Below are 22,452 nucleotides of genomic sequence, written 5' to 3'. Positions count from 1 at the left end.
CCCAAACTTACAAATAATAATCCTAAATGATTAATTTTCCTAAAAACAGACATATTCTTTAATATCTATTATCTGAACCTGTGTTTAAAATAATTACACGTAGTTGAGAAATAAAATCAAATAATTTTGCTACCAAAAATACTTAAATATAGTTTCAAAGTTGTTTATCTATAAACAGTTTGTAACAAGAATTGATTTTTCCCTCTCCTGAGGATATATTTTGCATCATTTAAAAAAAAGAAATTCCATTTACTGTCTATAAACTAAATACATAATTATATTTTCAAATGCCTTAAAGATAAAACTGAATCAATTTCCCCTAAATATGTGTAAGCATGCCATATAGTTATGGGTTGTCTAGTACTGTCTGTGACTCTTTTAAACAAGGCTGAAGGAAAAACGCAAATTATGCAGATTAATGCTGCTATAAATTCATTATCTTCAACTTCAAATGGGCCCTATATGATGCCTGACATCTTTCCATTTTTAAGAATGTCTACTTCCCTCCTGGTTTTGGCACCTTTCATTTCCTTTGGGTAATGATTTCACATTAGTCCAATGAAAAAAGACTCCGTAAACTTCTTACCAACAAACCAACAAACCAACAAACTTGCCTGTAGTCACAACATTCATCCATTTTATTCAAGTCACTGAACAAGAACATATATCCAACCAATATCTAGACATCTTCATTTAAATATTTCATTGCCACCTGATTTTACAATGCTAAACTAAACTCTTTATCTTACCTCCAAAACCTATTCCTTTTCTTGCATTCGTTAGGTGACTATATTGACCAACCATGTAGAAGAAATTTTCACTCACCTATAACATGTGATAAAGTTTCCTCCTAAATATTTTAAGACTAAAACTTCTGAGCTCAATTCTCCCTGCCAGCCCTGCTGTATTAACATTTCTTGTAGTTCCTTTAGTTCTGTCTCACATCTGAGCCTTTTCTGTTTGTCTCTGAATAAATAATTTCTTTTCAACACCTTTCTAAGCCAAAGCAACCTTCACATTTTAATCAAGACACCCTGTCCCACTGCTGCTGTCCCAAAACTGGGTAGGTTTCCTTGCTAAGTTTGGAGTTCCCAGAATGCCTATATTCTCTCAATATCATCACTATTTAACAGTATCATCACTTGGATTGAGTATCTTGAGGCCAAAAGCTTCAGATCATGTTGTTCCCATGTAAGTTGACGTTCTGTTCCCAACACTAAGTATAGTGTCTGAACTATACATGTGCTGAATGAGTATAAATGAACAAAACACATTAACTTACCAGTTATTTGTTGTATAGATCCATTTAAACCTGTCATTCCATTAATTTCTCGAAATGTTAGGAATTGTCCGGTCTCAAGTTTATGAGGATGATTTTCAAGACAAGTGACAATGCCAGGATTTGCCTAAAAATAAGAGTAACTTATTAAAAAAGAAGTTAATATATTCTTTTTGTACAAATTCAAATGTTAAGCAAAAATGACAAAGTTATTATAAAATCCTCAAAACCAAAATTCCAAACTATTATTCTGTTAGTAAAAGCAAGTCTTTTAAAATCTATCAGAAAATAGGGCCGGGCGCGGTGGCTCAAGCCTGTAATCCCAGCACTTTGGGAGGCCGAGACGGGTGGATCACGAGGTCGAGAGATTGAGACCATCCTGGTCAACATGGTGAAACCCCATCTCTACTAAAAATACAAAAAATTAGCTGGGCACGGTGGTGCGTGCCTGTAATCCCAGCTACTCGGGAGGCTGAGGCAAGAGAATTGCCTGAACCCAGGAGGCGGAGGTTGCGGTGAGCTGAGATTGCGCCATTGCACTCGGTGAGCTGAGATTGCGCCATTGCACTCCAGCCTGGGTAATAAGAGCGAAACTCCGTCTCAAAAAAAAAAAAAAAAATCTATCAGAAAATAATGATTAAATTATCACTATTTTTTAAATAAATGCTGAAAATATAATTTCTATGTTTGGTAGGAGATGGGTCAAAGATTCCACAGAAATTATCAAATATTTCACAAATTCGAAAATTACTGTAATTTGTAAAAAAATTCCAAGTTATCTAATAGTTTTAAACTTTGGAAAAAACTGTAGGCATAAATGATAAAAGCCTAACATTGAAGATCAAAGAATAAAAACAAGAAGGAGAGAAATTTTAAAGATAGGAATCTGGTAGTTTACAGCTTGCACAACACTTTAAAGAAATATCGTGTAGCTTATCAGCTTATTTCCTACAGTATTAACAGCAATGCAATAAGAATCCATACCATCTTTCAGAATTTATTCTGTGTGTTATTCTCAGGGACAAGATAAAACCAACTAGAGAAGGCAAAATGTTAGCTAGGCACTAACATGCCTGGAAGAATAACTCAAGTAGAATAATAAACCACTCTGGAAGCAGAAAGATACACAACTGACTTTTCAATACATTTTTCTTTTTTTTTGAGACAGAGTCTCGCTCTGTTGCCCAGGCTGGAGTGTAGTGGCTTGATCTCAACTCAATGCAACCTCTGCCGCCGGTTTCAAGTGATTCTCCTACCTCAGCCTCCTGAGTAGCTGGGACTATAGGCGCATGCCACTATGCCTGGCTAATTTTTTGTATTTTTAGTAGAGACTGGGTTTCACCATGCTGACCAGGCTGGTCTCGAACTCCTGACCTTGTGATCTGCCCGCCTCAGCCTCCCAAAGTGCTGTGATCACAGGCATGAGCCACTGTGATTGGCCATGAAGTTTTATTAAAAAGGCATGAGAGAGACAGTACTGGGTCTCTATCACCATGAGATTACACTGGATTTAAAAAAAAAGTGTAAAGACAGAAGTACAAATTACAAATAGTGTATGTTAAAGTATATTATTATTCCCTTGTTTTGGCTTCTTTTGGACTTTAACATAGGTTGATTACAAAGAGTACAAATAAAGTAAATTATTTAGGTGAAAGGATATTAAAAGGGGATCATAATGACTTCTGCAGTTCTTTTATGGAATAAAAAATTGAACTTCTGCATGATCAAGAGTATGGTTAGAAAATTCAGACTTTTGGTTTGAAGGTTAATCAAAACTTTCTACATCTTCTAAATAATGCTTTAGAATAACAAATTAGAAATTCTTTTCTCTAATATCAATTAAGCATGTCTTTTTAAAGTGTTAGATGACTAAGAACATAATGCTTTCACTATCTGACACAATAAACAGTTCAGTAAATACTGAATCACAATCATGACTCATAGGAGGTAACATAGAATAAAATTAAAATTTATGACAAGCAAATGTCGCTGTATCAAGTGTTATTATTATTTTTGATTAATTTCTGAGATGGGGTCTCACTCTGTCACCCAGGCTGGAGAGCAGAAGAGTAAGCTTGGCTCACTGCAATGTCCACCTCTCTGGTTCAAGCTATCTACCCATCTCAGCCTCCTGAGTAACTGGGACCACAGGTACACACCACCATGTCCAGCTAATTTTTTTTATTTTTTGTAGACACGAGGTTTCACCATGTGGCCCAGGCTGGTCTCAAACTCCTGAGCTCAAGTGATCTGCTGCCATTGGCCTCTGAAAGTGCTGGGATCGTAGGCATGAGCCACCGTGCCTGGCCCTATCATGTATTATTTGTTAGAGGAAATTCAGAATATTTTTAACAATTAATATTCCAATTTTAATATAATGCAGTCAACAAATTAGCTAAATATTCTCTCATTATCTTAAAACACTATAAAACAAATTTTGCACACTGTAATACTGTGCTAATACCTACAACTTTTTGAAAACAGCATTCACATTAACTTTAACAAAATTTATTTTTAAAGTCATTAATATAATCATACTTGCGTTATGTTTGAAATGAAAATTTCTTTTGGTTCTTCTCCTGTTGTATCTAAAACTTCAAATTCATCACCGAAATCACAAAACAACCTTGACCAAATTCCATGTACATCTGCACTGATAAACTGTAAAATGGCAAAAACAAGTTCAAGCTTATTTCTATAAACAAGAAAAAAACTACCTCTACTATCTTAGGCCATTTCATGACAATTGCATTTATAATTAAGCACATCATACAGAATACAAAGTAAATCATAAACAGGATAAACTGATGTAGACTGGTTTAGGAATCAAAGATTTTCAGGACTATTACTAAAGACGTCTAGTATAACAAAATTAGAAGTAATATCATTTTTATAAATTCTATGATTTTTAAATAACAAAAATTCTGTGATTTTTAAATTTTGTGCTTGTCACAAAATTCAAGCACAACATAAAAGAAATAGATACTCTGGTTTAATAGTCTAGCAGTGAATTCTTACTTGTTATTTTAGGAGACATGAATGAAGTGCTCATTTACCAAAAGCAGCAGAGTTAATGGAAAACAAAATAGAGCTAAAAGCTGAGAGCAGTGTCTACACAAAAAGAGCTAAAAAACTGACATCACAAATCAAAGCCATGAAAGGTAAACCGTTAAGTTCTTAAACCACAAATGTTTTATTAAAAACCAATTGTTCTAACACATGGATTGTCTCTATTCTGGGAATTTGTAAAGATATTATTTTTGTGCTTAAAGCTATTTTTAGCGCTACTGCTAATAAAGAGAAATCTTTATTCTGTAATGCATCCAATCTTGCATAAAATAATGTTTTTCTAACAAAATTAAGTATGTTGATATTACGGTATAAGAACATGTTAAAATAATTTATATTCCCGATAATATGAAGTAGTGATATGTATAACAGAGACAACTCCCATTTGATCATATATTGACGTTACAGATCAAAATAGGTACATAGAGCATTTTTTCAAGACATAAAACTGAGCAGAAACTTAGATGCTTTTTTTAAAAGTTTAAAGTATATGTATTACATAAAAAAAAAGATTTCCATTTATAACCCTGTGTGGTTATTTTGTAATACCTCTGTGCCTTATTGTAAATTCACTGGGTATTCTGTCTTAATCCCATGCATAAATCACATGGGATTGTAAACCACAGCATGAATCCTCTACAAAGTATAAATATGCTATGTAAATAGCACAATTGAAAAACATTCAACACACCTCATCATAAATTATGATTTTGGCTTAGTGCCTAACTCAAAGAAACAAGTAACTTTTTCCTTTTTCCAGTGGAACAACCCCCGCAACAAAGGAGATGAAGTTAGTAACAAATTCTATTACAAGCAAAAAACTGATTTTTTCCCATCTAAACCTCCTCCCAATGTCACTATGCACCTAATTATGCTGGAGAAAAATCTAGGAGTCATTCTTGATCACTCACTCTTTCCTTCACAACTCACATTCATCTATCTACAAATTGTTAGGTCCCCTCCCCATCCCCCCGCAACTTTTTTTCATCAAAGGATACCTCAAATTTAATGACTTGTGATTATCTCTATTCCCAACTCTTGTCTAATATACCAGCATCTCTTTTTTTTTTTTCTGTTAAAGAATGTTTTATTAATACAAACTCTAAAGCACTAAGAAATTTAAATATCAATGTCATAGCAAACAGGTGTCAATTCAACATCCAGGGTTAACAGAATGCTTGAAGGAGACTGAAACAGAATGGATTCCTGTGGTGGAGAGGGCATCTTCACAGGTGAAGGGGGGCCCAGATGAAACAGCTTTTCAAGCTCTCTCTCCTCGTCAAGTATCCTAAGAGGCACTCAACTCAAGGGTAGGTGTGCAATCTGGTGCTCTTCAGGCAGGTCAAAACTCTCAAAGTCTAGAGGATTGAAGGGAAAGAATTTTTCTATTTCTGGATAGGCATCATCTGAGGCAGGAACAGAGCTTTTTGCTTTAACAGTCTTCCCATTCATCTTTTTGGCAGAAAATCTTGGCTGTTTTTGATTGAGGGGTCCACTGGTCTTTACTGCCCTTTCTGTAGCTCTGTTGACAGTTCCCAAAGCCTTTCTAGTAGCTTTAGGTAAGGCTGGTGGAGCATCAAATATTTTGCCAAAACGTGGTGTTGCAACTTGAGATCTCCAATTTAAGGCTTTGACTGAAGGTCCAGACCCCAGCTTCAGCCATTTTCCTTATCAACATAGATCTGAGAAGCCATTCTGGATTATCGCCGCTCTAAACAGCCTCCTTCCTCTGAGATTGCGATGAACCGAAGCCACCAGCATCTCTTAGCTGGACTACTGCAATAGCTGATACTGCCTCTACTCTACTCTTATAATCCAACAGTTCTATTTCTTTTGGTTATCTTTCATGACCCCTTCATATTCTTAAAAATTATTAAGGACCCAAAGAGCTTTTGTTTATGTGAGCTATACTTATCAATATTCACTGTGTTAGAAATTAAAACTGAGAGAAATTTAAATCACAAGAATATACACATTCCATTGTCAGAGCAAGGATATCACCACATATCATATAGACTCAGGAAAACTCCACTGTGCCCCCTAAGAGAATCAGAATGAAAAAGCTGACTAACATCTTAGTAATATGAAAACAGTTTGGGCAGAACCCCACTGAAAGGGTCTCAGGGATTCTTAGTGTCCCTGGACCACACTTTGAAAACTACGCTACAGTCTCTTCTCCATACAGCAAGCCATAACGATCCTTTAAAAATATAAAACAGATCAAAAACTCAAATGTTTTCAAAGATCTTATCACATATGGTCCCCAATCTACTTCTCCCAAATGAATCTTCTGGTATATTTTATTTACTCCTACTATCCTCTCTCCTCTTTACCTAATTCTGTTTTGGTCCTGCTTGCTTCTTATTGTTCATCAAAACCACCAACCTGATTTTTACACTTGCAAATGTTTACACTTGCTGATTCCCCTGCTTTGAATGCTTTCCCCCTGATCTTTAATAGCCTGTTCTACTTCACATTCAGGGCTCTTTTCAAATGTTGTCTTAGAAGACTTCTCTGACCTTGTAATCTAAGAGAACCAAAACTGGCCCCTCTCCTTACATCATGCAGCTATCATTCTCTATTTTTCTTTACTCAGATTTTTTTCATCATAGGACTTGAAACTATTTAAAAACACATTATGTATTTGTTTTCTTGTTTACTGTACATCTTCCCTAGCAGAAGGTAATTTTCATGAGTAAGAAAACATTTGTCTCTATTCACTAATGTATTTCTAGTGGCTAAAACTATCTCCAGTACATATTTAAAGAATACTCATCAAATGAACCACTGAACTTCTAGAAAATCACCATCATAATAGCATTTAAAATTAGAGGCTGGGCACCATGGCTCACGCCTTTAATCTCAGCACTTTGGGAGGCCAAGGCAGGCAGATCACGAGGTCAAGAGATCAAGACCATCCTGGCCAACATGGTGAAACCCTGCCTCTACTAAAAATATAAAAAATTAGCCAGGCGTGGTGGTGGGCACCTGTAATTCCAGCTACTCAGGAGGCTGAGACAGGAGAATAGCTTGAACCCATGAGGCAGAGGTTGTGGTGAGCCGAGATCATGTCACTGCACTCCAGCCTGGGCAACAGAGTGAGACTCTGTATCAAAAAAAAAATTAGATGATGATTTCAATGTTTATCATCTGTTCTACTCCTGATCTTAATTATTCCTTAGTTATGGCAATGTGTCTATAAACCAAACTTAAATCCTAATTTTAAAAACAGGAAATGAATATTCCAAAATTAATGAAAAAAATCTTATTGTTATTATCCTATGTAAAAAATTTCTTAGATAACCCATTAATACATTAAAAATTCTAGTAGTGAAAGTGTTCTTCCTTTGGTTAACAACATGTCATTACTAAATAATACAATTACCTTAATTGCAGGGCATTGAGAACGGCAAAAGTCATTGATCATCTTCTGCAACGGAAGTTTCATCTCAGTCAATACTACACACTGTTGAGAAAACAACAAATTAAAAACTAGAAAATACATGATTATTTTGGTAATATACAATGATCAGAAGCATGTCAGTTTGCATTGTGCTAAAGACACATCATTATTCTCCTTTGAATGTTCTAATCCAATGGAATTCTATTCCAAGGTTTATACCTTCACAGAAGTACAGAAAACAAAAGTAAAAATAACATATACAGTGGAAAACATGCACACATGAAACCTGATAACCATCACAGGCTTTCCAGTTAGAAACAAACCTTAACATCTTATGTGGTATTTATGGACTCTGAGTAATTAGATTTGTTTCATCTGTTACTGCCACACAAATACTTACCTAGCTACCAGAGTATTACTTTCATGCTAGCTCAAAAGCCTGACAACATTTTTAAGAGACACATTAGTTGGCTACTATAACATGTCTATCTATGGATTTAGTTTTTTAAATCTAGCTTGCAATATGGTTTGCTTCCTGTAGGGAGACATTCCTCCATGGGTCTCTCAGTCTATGCATGTCTCACAAGGTATGCCATGAATGCAAGGCCTTACCACTCTTTACTTGGGGCTATTTCTCAGAATTCTATTTGCTGTGTAAAAACTTGAGGGATGAGGTAAGGTCTTCCTCAGGGACAAAGAGAATTCTTAGCTTGCTTTAAAACAGCCAGTTTCCCAAGCTCAGTAGTTTTCTCTGAAGCAACCTACTAAATATGCAGGTATTCCCTGACCCCTCTGCCTTGTGCTAGAGGCACTTGAGAGGCAGAGGGGCGAGGAAGAAAATGCAATATAATGCTATTCTTTATTATGCACTGAGTAATAAACTTCTGGGTCTCTGATCCAGGAATTTCATATTTCCTGCATCTGTGAAACAGTAACAGACTAATTAGTTTGCAAATAATAAAAAAATCAAACACTAGACCCAACACATATTGAATCTGATTTATGTTTTATCAATGTTAGAAAATATTCCACCATAATTTATTTGAATATTGCCCTTTTCTACTGCTTTCTAACTAGAAATCCAATCTCATAAATTGGACTTTTCATTCAAGCTCTCATTTATTTTAACTTGTCCATATTTTTTCTTATTTCTTATTTTTGGGTTTCTCTTTTTGAGACAGTCTTGTCTTGCTCTGTTTCCCACGCTGGAGTACAGTGGTGTGATCTGGGCTCATTACAACCTCTGCCTCCCAGGTTCAAGTGATTCTCCTGCCTCAGACTCCGGAGTAACTGGTATTACAGGTGCGGGCCACCACTCCCATTGGGTTTCACCATGCTGGCCAGGCTGGCCTCAAACTCCTGACCTCAGGTTTTCTACCTGCCTTGGCCTCCAAAGTACTGGGATATTTTCTCTTATTTCTATGTGGTATAGTTTTCATAATTCCTCAGGTCTATCTTTCAATTCACTAATGCTTATTCCAACTATATCTATTGACTATCCACTGAATTTTAATTTTTAGCACTTTATGTTCATTTTCATAAGTTATACTTCGTTCTTTATCACATCTGCCTGGTCTTTTTCAACAGAGTCTTATTTGTATATTATATATTTAATCCCTTCTTTTGAGATTTAGTTTTGAATATCTGTATTTTATAAACTTTCTTAAATAATTCTATTCTTTTAAATTCTTGGAGGTAGGCCAGGCGTGGTGGCTCACACCTGTAATCCCCAGTCTGGCCAACATGGTGAAACCCCACCTCTACTAAAAATACAAAAATTAGCTGGGCATGGTGGTACATGCCTGTGATCCCAGCTACTAGGGAGACTGAAGTAGGAGAATTGCTTGAACCCAGGAGGCAGAGTTTCCAGTAAGCCCAGACTGCGCCTACTGCACTCCAGCCTGGGAGACATAAGACTCCATCTCAAAAAAAAATTCAAAAAAAATTCTTGGAGGTTTAATAGCTTGTTATATTCACTAACTCTTGGTCATACTGAACTGCTTTTTCCCATCTTGTTATTTTGTAGTTTTAACTCAAAGGGACTTTATATATTAGAATACACTGTAACTTAGTTGAGGGTATATTTCTCTAGATTTGTTCAGTTTTGTTTTTGTCTGGCACTCTAGGGTATGGCCATTATAGTACTACTTTTTACATTAAGCTCTCAGTTCAGGAATTTCCAGATCACAAAAGATTATAAAGTTTAATCTCTAAACCTATGTGACAGTAGGCCTATGGTTATGAATTCCCTAGGAAAACCTTTACTTTTCATCCAGAACTCAAGAGAAAACAGACAAGCTTCTTGTTCTGATCAGAAAAGATTGTTCTTGTCTACCCTTTCACTGAGGGTATAGCTCTTTGATGCTCCAGCTTTATGAAGAAGGGGAGGTCTCAATTCCATTTCTCTAATTCATGTAGTTCTGAATCTTCTGTTTCTGTGTGAACATTAATTCCCAAGAATTTTGCTTACTGTGACAGGCAACTCCTGTCACTGAGAGTAACAGTTCATTTGTCTTTTAGCTAACTGTTCATTTGTGTCCCCTGAGCATTTTCCTTACATTATTTTGAGCTCGGATAATCATTTAAAAGGAAGTGCGTTTAGAAATGCTAGGTGTTTTATACCAGGATGAATTTTAAGTTATCTATTTCAGAATAGAAGTTTAAACTCAATTCTAAATGGGTAACAGCATAATTTACTCACAGAAAAAAAAATAATAGGGTCAACCTAGTCACTTTTATAATATCCAAGGTCCTGGGAATTTTTTTGTTGTTATTTAAGGAATTGTTAATAGATTTTTTTGTTATATAAGGAATTGTTACCTATAATAGATTGAACTATTGATCCATGTATTTTTACTCCTCTGTAATTATACTGCTTCCCCATGGCTTTAGGAAGAGTACTTTTTTGCTTCTTGACTTTAGGCTGGATAATGTGACTTGCTTTGGCCAGCAGGATGTTAACAGACATAACAAAAACAGAGGCTTGAAATGTGCACGTGTGGCTGGACTTGACCTTCTGTTTCCGTTACTACCATGAGAATATGACGTAGGTAGCCTCCTGGTCCCAGAAGAGAGACACACAGAGCAGAACCCAAACTCTGAAGTTTAATTCAGCCTAGAAACCCCAACTGACATGCAGGAGCTATAAATCAGAATTTTGAGTAGTTTTTAATGCATATTACTGAGAAAAGAGCCAAATGATATAACTACTTGGCAGTAGTTCTTAGGTCCCTTCCTTAAAACGGAGAATTTGAAGTTTTATTCTAGTATCTCTTCTACCTTGAAATGTTTTTGTTCTGTTTCTCAATACAGTAGGTTAAACTAGTTAAGCATATTAACACTTAACAATTTTGCCTTGGAATCTCTCAGTAACATTTAATACAAAATGGAGTACTAACCTGGTATTTATCTAAAAAGGAGAGATCTGTAGTCTCATTGAAAGGAACAGAAGATGACGTGACATGAACATATGGATTCAGTTCTGCAATATGTTTAAGTACAGCTTCAGCCCTAAAAAAATAAATAAGTAAATAAACCTTTACTGTTGTTTCATTCAACATATTCAAATCTCTTAAATTTGGACACTGTAATGACATCAGAGGAACCTGACATGTTACAAAATTTCAGTGGAAACTTACCTTGTAGAAGCAAGAAACCAAGACTTACTTGTCTTTACAGATTACTATATAGTCTGTACCACACAAAGTGTACCCTAATAGTTCCAAGCTCCAGGTTCCTTAACTTTCTTAATAATTTAGCAATATTAAAGTCCTTCTTTAATAAATTCAAAGAAATAAATTTCTATGTAAAATATTTGACAAATACAAATAATTAAGTAAGTACATACCAATATTTATTTAGCCACAGTAGTATGGATTTATGGTGATCAATTAAACGACTATAACTGATTGGTATTGTAGATAAAGGAAATATTCTAAGTAAATGAGAGTAAAAAAAAAAAACCTCAGGATAATACATGAAAATATCTTTACCTGTTTCTTTTATTAACAACATCATCTTCACTGAGAAAGAAGTTGGTTCCTAGATCCCATGCTTGGCATTTTTCTGTATCATGAATTGTAACTGCCTTCAAAAAAGAAAAAAGTATCAGTTGAAGTCAAGAGTTCAAGGATACTCTCTCTATTACTACTGACAATGCAATAGAAGTATTCTTTTGTGTAACTAGATAATGAAAAGTAAGCAAAGGCTTAAGAATTAGAAAGAATATAAAATTAGATCAATATACATCTGGAGACCCCAATAAATTGATGGAAACATTTCTTTAAACTTGAAGATAATTTAAATTAATAAAAGTATCATGTTATAAAAATCAATGGCTGGGTGCGGTGGCTCACACCTGTAATCCTAGCACTTTGGGAGGCCGAGGTGGGTGGATTGTGAGGTCAAGAGATCGAGACCATCCTGGCCAACATGGTGAAACCCTGCCTCTACTAAAAATGCAAAAATTAGCTGGGCGTGGTGGTAGTCCCACCTCCTCAGGAGGCTGAGGCAGGAGAATTGCTTGAACTTGGGAGGTGGAGGTTGCAGTGAGTCGAGATCATGCCACTGCACTCCAGCCTGTCAACAGAGGGAGACTCCGTCTCAAAAATAATTAAATAATCAACAAAAAAATCCAGATAACCCATATAAACAAACACTTCAAAATATTCCATGTTTTAAGAAAGATAATTAATGAAGTAGAAAAAAATACTTGTATCACAGGCCACAAACCTTATAGAAAGAGAAACAAGAATAATGAACATACTGAAAAAGAAATGTACATGATCCTTGAAAATATGTAAAGATGTACAACCTTGCCCAGAAATAAAACATCTTTTCTTACTTGTTAGATTGGCATAAATCCAAAGACTGACAACAGAGTGGTGAAGGTGAGGTGAATCAGTGACTTTCATGTATTACTGATAAAAATGTAAAGTGGCTCAACCTCAATGTAAAAGAATTTGGCAATCTCTAGCAAAAAGGCAGATGCATTTGTCCTTTGACACAGCAATCCCACTTTTAGAATTCTATCCCAAAGACACACTGGGAAAAATACAAAAAGATATATATACAAGAGTATTAAATGTAGCACACTATTTGTAAGAGCAAAAGACTGGAACAATCAAAATGTCTACCAATGGGGAACTGGCTATAAGATGACACATCCACACAATGTATAACCATGCAATTATTAAAAAGAGAATTAAAGACTTATTTATAAATATGGAGTAATCTCTAGGATATGCTGTAAAGAGACAGCAAGGTAAAGAAAAGCAGAGCACTTTATATGAGAAACAGGAAGAGATAAACACATATACTCACACACAAACAGATATGCATGTATGTATGTATGTATTTGCTTATCTACAAAAACAAATGAAGTATAAACCAAATATAGTAAGACAGTAATCTAATAAGTGAAGAAGAAAATAAGGTAGCAAGAACCTAGACTTACCTGAAAATACTTTAATAAATCTGACTTTGAATCATATCAGGCTCACATTAATAAACTAAACTTTTTAAAAAGCAACCCTAAAAATCCAAAGCAAAATGAATACATAAACTGTTTACTGAGTCTACTATACACAGTGACTTTTAAAAGCAGTTAATTTGCCTGCCAAACCCAGGTAGGATCAAAAAAGTGTGAATTTAAAAAAATAATATATTAACAATATTGGAATTAGTATTCTAAAACTATGACATACAGGTAAAATGTAACAGGATAAAGGATATATATGATATATAGGATAAAGCATGTAATTTATCACTAGAAATCAAGACCCTAATAATAAAAGACACAAATATAAAATCACAGAAATAAATATCCTATAATCCAAAGGAAAAATTGAACTTTTAGTAATACTTTATAAGCCTAAACCTGAAAATTAGAAATTTCAGTGTTTACTCATTATGAATATTCTAGCTCTGACAACTGAAAAGACTTTGAAAACAAAGAGTGAGAAAGACTACTGGAGGCTGTGTCCAAAAGCCTCAAAAAACATAAAGAGAACCACAATACACAAAGATGGAACAATCTGAGTATCAATGAAAATAACTATAATAGATCAAAACACATCAAATTATATTTAAATCTAGTTTATCATAATGTATATATACATATAAATTCACTGACCAATACTAGGGAATGATGACAGGAAGCCCCTGATTTTGAAAACTGGTTAAGTTTAACGGGAAAAAATTTAGTATTTATCCTAAATTTTATATATGTACAATTCATACTTTTGTGATACCAAGTAAGTGATGGCTGGAATTTTTTTCTAAAATATAATTCCAGCTAATAAATGAGAAAAGAATAAAATATCAGACTGCCACTAATGAAATAGTGAATCTAGGCAATAATCATTAACAGCTAATAATAAACACAAAAAGAGAGACAACAGAATAGTACTGTCTCCTGATGGGAGAACAGCTATGAAATAGTCTTGCCAAAAAGAATTAAATAGAATTGGATTATCTGGCTCTAACTACCAGTTTACAGGAAATACACAGGTAGAAGTACAAGTGACAAATGACTGGTTTCTATAACAAATAAATTGCAACAAAACAAATTAGAGAAGGGAAATCTATAGATTAAAATAAACCAAGTTTTCAGTATATGAATTTTACTTGGATCCTGATTAGATCGTCACAAGCTTTTAATAAAATTTCTTAAGACATCTGGGAAAATTTGAACTCTAACTAGATATCTGATGACTGTGGTAGGCAAGCTTTTAAGATGGTTACAATGCTTCCTGATTCAGTATTTAGGCCTTTGTGTGATCTCCCACCTTGAGTGTGGCCCGGACCTACTTCTGAGATTAGGTTACAAAAGACTGACTTGTCTTGTTAACACATTCTTCTCTCTTGTTTATTCTGATGAAGCAAACTGCAACACTGTGAACTGCCCTATGGAGAAAGCCATACAAGCAAGGAATTAAGGGTGACCTCTGGTCAAGAACCAGCAGGAACTGAGGTCCTCAGTCCAATAATCCATGAAGAACTAAATCCTACCAAGAACCACAAGATCCAGCTTGGGAAGCAGATCCTTCCCCAGTCTAGCCTCAAGATGACTTAAGGCCCTGCTAATACCTTGACAGCAGCCTTGTAAGAGACTCCCAGAGAAATCCCAACCAGAGTCATGCCTGAATCATGACTCACAGAAACTATGAGATAATAAATGTTTCATTTTTTTTTTGAGACGGAGTTTCGCTTGTTACCCAGGCTGGAGTGGTGCAATGGCGCGATCTCGGCTCACCACAACATCCGCCTCCTGGGTTCAAGCAATTCTCCTGCCTCAGCCTCCTGAGTAGCTGGGATTACAAGCACATGCCACCGTGCCCAGCTAATTTTTTGTATTTTTAGTAGAGATGGGGTTTCACCATGTTGACCAGGATGGTCTCGATCTCTTGACCTCGTGATCCACCCGCCTCAGCCTCCCAAAGTGCTGGGATTACAGGTGTGAGCCACCGCACCCGGCCCAAATGTTGTTTAAACTAATAATTTTGGAGTAAACTGTTTTACAGCAACAGGTAAACTAATAAAATGATATTAAGAATTTGTTTTTAAGTGTAAAATTATATTGCTGCTTCAAAAGATACTCTTATCTTTTAAAGAGAATACTAAAATATTTAAGGATGATACAATACAATGTCTGAAATTCACATCAAAATAATTTGGCAGTTGGGGGCAGTAGGAAATGGGAAGGAGATATATGAAACAAATGTGCCCATGAGTTGGTAACTGAAGCTGTCTGATGGGTATGTAGGATTTTGTTAAACTATTCTTTCTACTTTGTGTATTTGTGAAATATCCGTGATTTAAAAAAAAAGTAGAGCATTAAAGACAATTAAAACAATATTGTTGTGGTAAATATCACCATGACAAATGAGCCAAAAAAAGGCTCATAACAACTTTTCTTACAGAGGACATTTACTTACCTTAATCCCTGCAAGAACAAGATTCTTTGCTAGAAAGGCAAAAGAAAAAGGAATAGCTCAATATTGAGAATACAATCTCGATATGTCTTCATAGAGCTTAGTCATATATCTGACTGGATACTTTTTAACTTTTTTTTTTTTTACTACTTTATACAAGCTCCTTGTCTTAAAAAAGTTACAAAATACAGATTAAAAATGAAAAAATTAAACTGTACATAATTACAACACCCAGTAATAATCACTCCTAAAATTTCAATGTATTCTTCCAGACATGTTTTTATGAATACAGTATATGTATGTGTGCTACTTATAATGAATTAATGGATATAGAGAATGATAGTTAATGGTTATTAACATCACAAAAAGAAGCAATGAGTCATCACTGGTTCTTTATAAGAACATAACAACATCAGGGAATAGTCTTGCTAAAGATCAAAAACTTAATCTGATCAACATTCTGGATCTAGTTTCCTTTATAGAAAATATGAGGGGAAGAAGTTATTTAAACTACCCTTATAACGCTCAAAAGTATCACACAAAATTATGAATGTAAATACTGCTTACCAATTTCCAAGCCAAGACCACCCATGCCACTTAAGAAAACATGGGACTTGGCCATCTTCTGCATTGCTGTGTCTCCAAGAACGTACCTCTGTCGACTACGTGGAAAACACAATAAAAAACAAAAAATTATTTCATTAAAATTATATATCTCTTAAAGTTGTTTGCAAACTAAAAGCCTAGGAACTCAATCCTGCCCACAGACTTGTCTGAATGATTTGCACAGTGTTTAAACATTTCTGAATTAAATGCCAAATATATGACATATTTTGAAAAATCAGATAATTTGGCACCACAATCCATATTCCCTCAAGGCAATAGACAGATGGAGTTGAGTAGGAGTTGCCCTGTTTAGGCAGGAGGATTATGTGCTCCAGATTTGTCGCAATCAATTCCTTCCTGTTGCTCTCATTTATTACCTCAGTGGCCACTATAGGCATTTGAGTTTGCCATCTCCACCTTAAAATTTTCACTATAAACAGAATTTCTGAGGGGGGGAAAAATTGGTTCCTTTTTGGAGTTCAGATGTCATATTAAGGGACCTTGTTAAGTTATGCATCCTAATAGCCACAAGGTAGTATGAGGATGAGAATTTCAAAAAATACATGTTAGCAATTTAAAAGTCAGATATACTAATAAAGTCAAATGTATTTACCCGAAAAAACAATGAGAAATTTGATGCTATCTTTGAAGATAATATAAATTCCAATGAATTCTTACGAGAAACATTTTAAAGATTAGTTCGATACAAATAAATAATTTCAGAACCCTTTGGGTTGTAAGTATTTACTTTCAGAATTAACACACATGTTTAATGCACATTTGCTTTAAAAATAAATACTTTATTTCCATTATGTTAGCTTTTCATATTCAACATACAAGCCTGAAAAAAGGTTTCTTATCTAGAGAGACAAAACTTTATAAACACAACCTATCTTTATGTCCTTCCCTGTTTCATACAAAATACAATAAAACGTAAACTTTTCTTTTTAAATGGGCACTCAAAACTTTCGTTTTAGAAAGTAAAAACTATCCATTTCCACATCAAAAATTTACTATGGTAAGTATGAAAATGTCTTATATAGTCTCACCACCCTTATGTGTATACAGAAATAATATACTTAAGTTTTGCCTGATTTTAGACTTTATATAGATGGAATCACTTTGAATGTCTTCTATCTTGTTTCTTTTGAATGAAATTATTGACTTATATTGATGTCTGTGACAGGTCATTAATATTCATTTATATTGTATTCTGACCATTCTTATAAACATCTCCTCATACACAGTTAGAGTTGTTTCTTTAATACAAGCTTGTCCAACCCATGGTCCACTGGCTGAATGCAGCCCAATACAAATTCATAAACTTTCGTAAAACATTATGAGATTTTTTTGCAATTTTTTTTTTTAGTTCAGCAGCTATCATTACTGTTAATGGATTTTATGTGCGGTCCAAGACCATTATTCTTCCAATGTGGCCCAGGGAAGCAAAAAATTTGGACACTCCTGCTCTAATGTATATCCCCAGAGAAAAAATGCAGGATTTAAGAATATGTATATCTTCAACTTCATAGATACTGCTTTTCCAAAGTGATGTACCAGGCCGGGTGCGGTGGCTCACGCTTGTAATCCCAGCACTTTGGAAGGCTGAGGTGGGCAGATCACTTGAGCTCAGGAGTTCAAGACCAGCCTGGGCAACACAGCAAAACCCTGTCTCTACAAAAATTACAAAAATTAGCCGGGTGCGGTAGTGTGTGCCTGCAGCAAGTCCCAGCTACTGAGATGGCTGAGGCAGAAGAATCACTTGAGCCTGGGAGGTGGCGGTTGCAGTGAGCCAAGATCATGCCACTGCACTCCAGCTTGGGCAATGGGAGTGAAATCCTGTTTCAAACAAAACAAAACAACCCGTCCCCGGCCCCAAACCCAAGTGGATACACCAGTTTACCCTTCTTTCGGCAGTGTATCAAAGTCTCTGCAATTTCATATCCTGGCCATACAGCCTAGCCTTTAAAAGGGCATGCTTAAAGTGCTAGCCCTTGGCTGGCACTTGCGAATTTGGCTTTTGAAATATCTCCTATGCTAATAAATCTAATTTTCTTTTTTTTCTAGTTTTCTGAAATAAAACCCATTAATATTCAGATTTTAGTTTCTAAACTAACGTTGAGTATTCCAAGTTTTGATAAGAACACTTTATTATTTTCCAATTTTAATAATGATTCTTTTTTATGTGTTAATCCAAAGTATATTTTGAAATTTCTAATTTTATGGGGAATTTTTAAGTTATCTTTTGTATTAACTTCCCACTTACATGCATTGTGAATAGGTATCACAACCTGTATGATTTAACTCTTCAATATTTGGGAATTTCTTCTGACATTTTTACAAACAGTTGCGTGTGTTCCTGGAAAGAAAGTGGACTCTACAGCTGTTAAAGATACAAGGTTTGGCCCAGTGCATGGCTTACGCCTATAATTCCAGCACACTGGGAGGCCGAGGCAGGCAGATCACAAGGTCAAGAGATCGAGATTGTCCTGGCCAACAGGGTGAAACTTTGTCTCTACTAAAAATAACAAAAATTTGCTGGGCATGATGGCATGCGCCTGTAGTGCCAGCTACTCAGAAAGCTAAGCAGGAAGATCGCTTGAAACTGGGAGGCGGAGGTTGTAGTGAGCAGAGATTGCACGACAGAGCAACACTTCATCTCAAAAAAAAAAAAAGATATGAGGTTCTTTATATGTGCATTAGGTTAATTTTATAATTTTGCTGATGAAATCTATACTTGTTGATTTTCTGTCTGCTTGTTCTCTTGATTACTAAAAGCAGTATTTCAAAAATCTCCCACTACAACCATAAATTTGTCTATTGTCCTGGTATCTCAATACCTGAACTGTGCCTGACATGTAATAACTAAGTTTTAAACTATGCACCACATGTTGTTTTGTTTTACTTGTATTAACTCATTTATTCCTCACAAAAATACTATGAGATAATTTCCATTATTATTCTCATTTTTACAGATAGGAATACATAAGCACCTAGAAATTAAGTAGTTTATAAATAGTGGAGGTAAGATTCAACCCAGGCAGTCTAGCCTTAGTATCCATACTCTTAACCATTATGCCGCAATGCATACAGATTAGGAAAGTCAAATCATTCCTCAAGGTTTATGGGAGAGAAAGCAAAAAACAACACCATCAGTTCCTTGACCTAATTCTTTCCTACCCTGATTCCCACTCCCCAAAGATAACTAGTCTCAATTTTTCAGTTTTTAATATTCACTCCCATATTTCTAAAAACATGTGTAAACTTTTATTTCTTGATTTTTTCCAGTTCTATATATTACCTATTAACTTCCTACTGAGAAAGATAAATAATCTTTCTGAAACAAATCTAGTCAAACCATTTTCTTGCTTAAAAAACCCCAATGGTTTTCTATTTCCTTTAGTCACAAGGCATTCATAAACTAGTCCCTGCTTAGTTCCTAGTCTCATCTTTTGCTTCAGGATGAATCATACCCGATTTAGACGAGACTGGACATTTTGGAGTTGATGTTAGAACCAGTTCAGACTTTTGTTACTATATTTTGCATTATGAGAAGGATAAAAATTTGGGGGTCCAGGAGCAAATGCTATGCTTTGAATCTGTTCCCCAAAGTTTGTGCATTGAAACCTTAGTCCTTCTTAGCTAGGGCCTAATGGGAGGTGTTTAGGTCATGAGGCCTCTACCCTCATGAAGTAATACCATTATTGTAGAAGTGGGTTACATCTAAGTAGGTTCAGCTCCCTATTTCAGCCCCCTATTGCCCTCTCTTACTCTTGTCCTTCTGCCTTCCACCATGGGATGATGCAGTAACAAGGCCCTCATCAAATATGACCCCTTGATCTTGTGCTTCCTAGCCTCCAGAACTCTGAGCCAAATAAATTTCTGTTTAGTCACCAAAGGGAAAGGTACTAATTAAGTGCCTTCTTTCTGCCAAGTAATATGTCAGATACTTTGTAGTTAAATGACACTTAAATGCTATGAAGTTCATAAGGTTAATAGGTAGTAAAGACAGGATTTAAAGAGCTGAGAGTATAACTGCAAGTCCAGTATTGTTATATTACAGCTGACTCTACTACGTGACTATATAACAGTGAATGTTATTAGCAGAATATAAAGCAGAAATTCCTATTAAAATTTCACCCTTTTATGAAAGAACAATATCGTCCTATAGTTTTCACTTACTAGCCTTAGTTTTATCCCCTTGGGGCCATAGAGAACTTGTCTAAATTCTTCTTTGATGTAATACCCTTCCAAACATTTGAATATGGTATTCAGGTTCTAGAGTTTTCTTTCTCTAAGCTAACATCTCCAGTTCCTTAAACAATTCCAAGCATCACATCATTTTGAGTCTCCCTCAACACTAATCAATTTCTTCTGGACACACTTCATTATCTTCACCATGCATGCATACATTTATTAACATACCAATTTTGAGCCAGGCACTTGCTTGGAGTTCACTGTGCAGAGATCATAACCACAACTTCATATGGCTCCTATGAGGATTACATATTAAATAAAATACATAACTACTAGAATGCCTGGGATATGCTACTGGGAGAGACAGACAAAAGATGAGTGGTTGCCTGGAGAAATGAAAGTTGGAGTGAGAAGAAAAAATTGCAAAGGGGCACAAATAAAATGTTTGGGTGTGATGGCTCACTCCTATAATCCCAGAAATTTGAGAGGCTGAGGTGGGAGGATGACTTGAGACCAGGAATTTGAGACCAGCCTGGGCAATATGTTGAGACTGCATCTCTACATAAAAATGTGAAAATGAGCCAGGTGTGATGGCACAAACCTGTGGTCCTACCTACTCAGGAGGCTGAGGTGGGAGGATTGCTTGAGCCTAATAGTTTAAGGTTACAGTGAGCTATGATCATGCCACTGTACCCAAGCTTGGGCAATAGAGCAAGATCCTGTCTCTAAAAAAAAAATCAGAAATGCCCTACAGTTTTTACATCAAATCTTTAAGACTATGATATTCTTCATTTTTATCTTTATTTATTTATTTTTTTTCTGAGACAGTCTTGCTTTGTTGCCCAGGCTGGAGTGCAGTGGCACAGTCTCTGCTTACTGCAACCTCTGCCTCCCGGGTTCAAGCGATTCTCCTGTCTCAGCCTTCTAAGTAGTTGGGATTACAGGTGCCTGCCACCATGCCTGGTTAATTTTTGTGTTTTTAGTAGAGACAGGGTTTCACCATGTTGGTCAGATTGGTCTCAAACTCCTGACCTCATGATCCACCCACCGTGGCATCCCAAAGTGCTGGGATTAGAGGCATGAGCCACTGTACCTGGCCAATGTTTTTCATAAGATATAAAATATTATTCCTATTTACATATGAGAAACTTGTGTAAAAGAAAGATTAAATAACTAGCTCCAGGTCACAGAAAGGTCAGGATTTGGATATGAACTCTTAACATCTGTCTCCAAAGGCCATGTTAATTCCACTGTACCAATGTTTCTCTAACAAGTAGATAATTTGCTGAACATCTACCTGTTTTACATGTAAAGTACGTAGCTGTATGCATTTAAAAATGAAGGTCTTGAACTTGGAAGGAGAAATCTGAAGAGAGACTCAAATATCACTAACACAAAGAGATAGCTAAAATCATGGGAATAAATGATGTAAACTAGAATATGAACTAAGAAAAATCCTCATTTAGCTCCCACTTATAATTGAGAACACGTGGTATCTGGTTTTCTGTTCCTGCATTAGTTTGCTAAGGACAATGGCCTCCAGCTCTATCCATGTCCCTGCAAAGGGCATGATGTCATTCTTTAAATGATAAGTACAACAAACCCCATGACACAAGTTTACATATGTAACAAGCCTATATTTGTACCCCTGAATTTAACAGTTAAAAAAGAAAAAGAAGAATCCTAAGGTTGGAACCCGGCATTTATGATGCAGGAAATAAAGGAGAATTTAAGAAAAAAATCTGAGAAAGAAGAGTCATAATAGTAAAAGCAAATTCAAAAAGACTAGTATTCTGGAAGTAAGAGGAAAGAGTTTCCTCCAGGATTGCATTAGAATAAAAGGTTTAGATGCTATTACAATATTATTACATCTAAAGATCTAGGAATGCCGATTCTGCTTTGACATTAACCCTTCCTTCATACAGTGATCTCTACACAGGAAATTATACGCAAGGAACAACAGA

At 35.5% G+C, this 22,452-nt stretch overlaps 1 protein-coding gene across 9 annotated transcripts in view; it reads right to left on the bottom strand.

The window, feature by feature from the left end:
- UBA6 (ubiquitin like modifier activating enzyme 6) overlaps window positions 1-22,452 on the bottom strand; it is a 75,829-nt gene that overhangs the window by 40,279 nt on the left and 13,098 nt on the right. For 5 of the 9 annotated variants that reach the window (XM_008993249.5, XM_078367137.1, XM_002745791.7 and 2 more), the window contains 7 exons: window positions 16,253-16,347; window positions 15,689-15,717; window positions 11,744-11,838; window positions 11,150-11,261; window positions 7,734-7,814; window positions 3,818-3,940; window positions 1,283-1,406 (listed from right to left, as the gene is read on the bottom strand). In XM_008993249.5, coding sequence (XP_008991497.2) covers window positions 1,283-1,406; window positions 3,818-3,940; window positions 7,734-7,814; window positions 11,150-11,261; window positions 11,744-11,838; window positions 15,689-15,717; window positions 16,253-16,347 — 659 coding nt within the window. Of the gene's footprint in view, window positions 1-1,282; window positions 1,407-3,817; window positions 3,941-7,733; window positions 7,815-11,149; window positions 11,262-11,743; window positions 11,839-15,688; window positions 15,718-16,252; window positions 16,348-20,716; window positions 20,785-22,452 lie in introns of all 9 variants that reach the window. The other 4 variants (XM_078367136.1, XM_078367139.1, XM_035293628.3 and 1 more) reach the window with 1 other exon arrangement.

The sequence above is a fragment of the Callithrix jacchus genome, chromosome 3 (genome assembly GCF_049354715.1).
Source record: "Callithrix jacchus isolate 240 chromosome 3, calJac240_pri, whole genome shotgun sequence".
Taxonomy (NCBI): domain Eukaryota; kingdom Metazoa; phylum Chordata; class Mammalia; order Primates; family Cebidae; genus Callithrix; species Callithrix jacchus.
The sequence above is the reverse complement of the archived record's forward strand: the minus strand, read 5'-3'. Positions and strand labels throughout refer to the sequence as shown.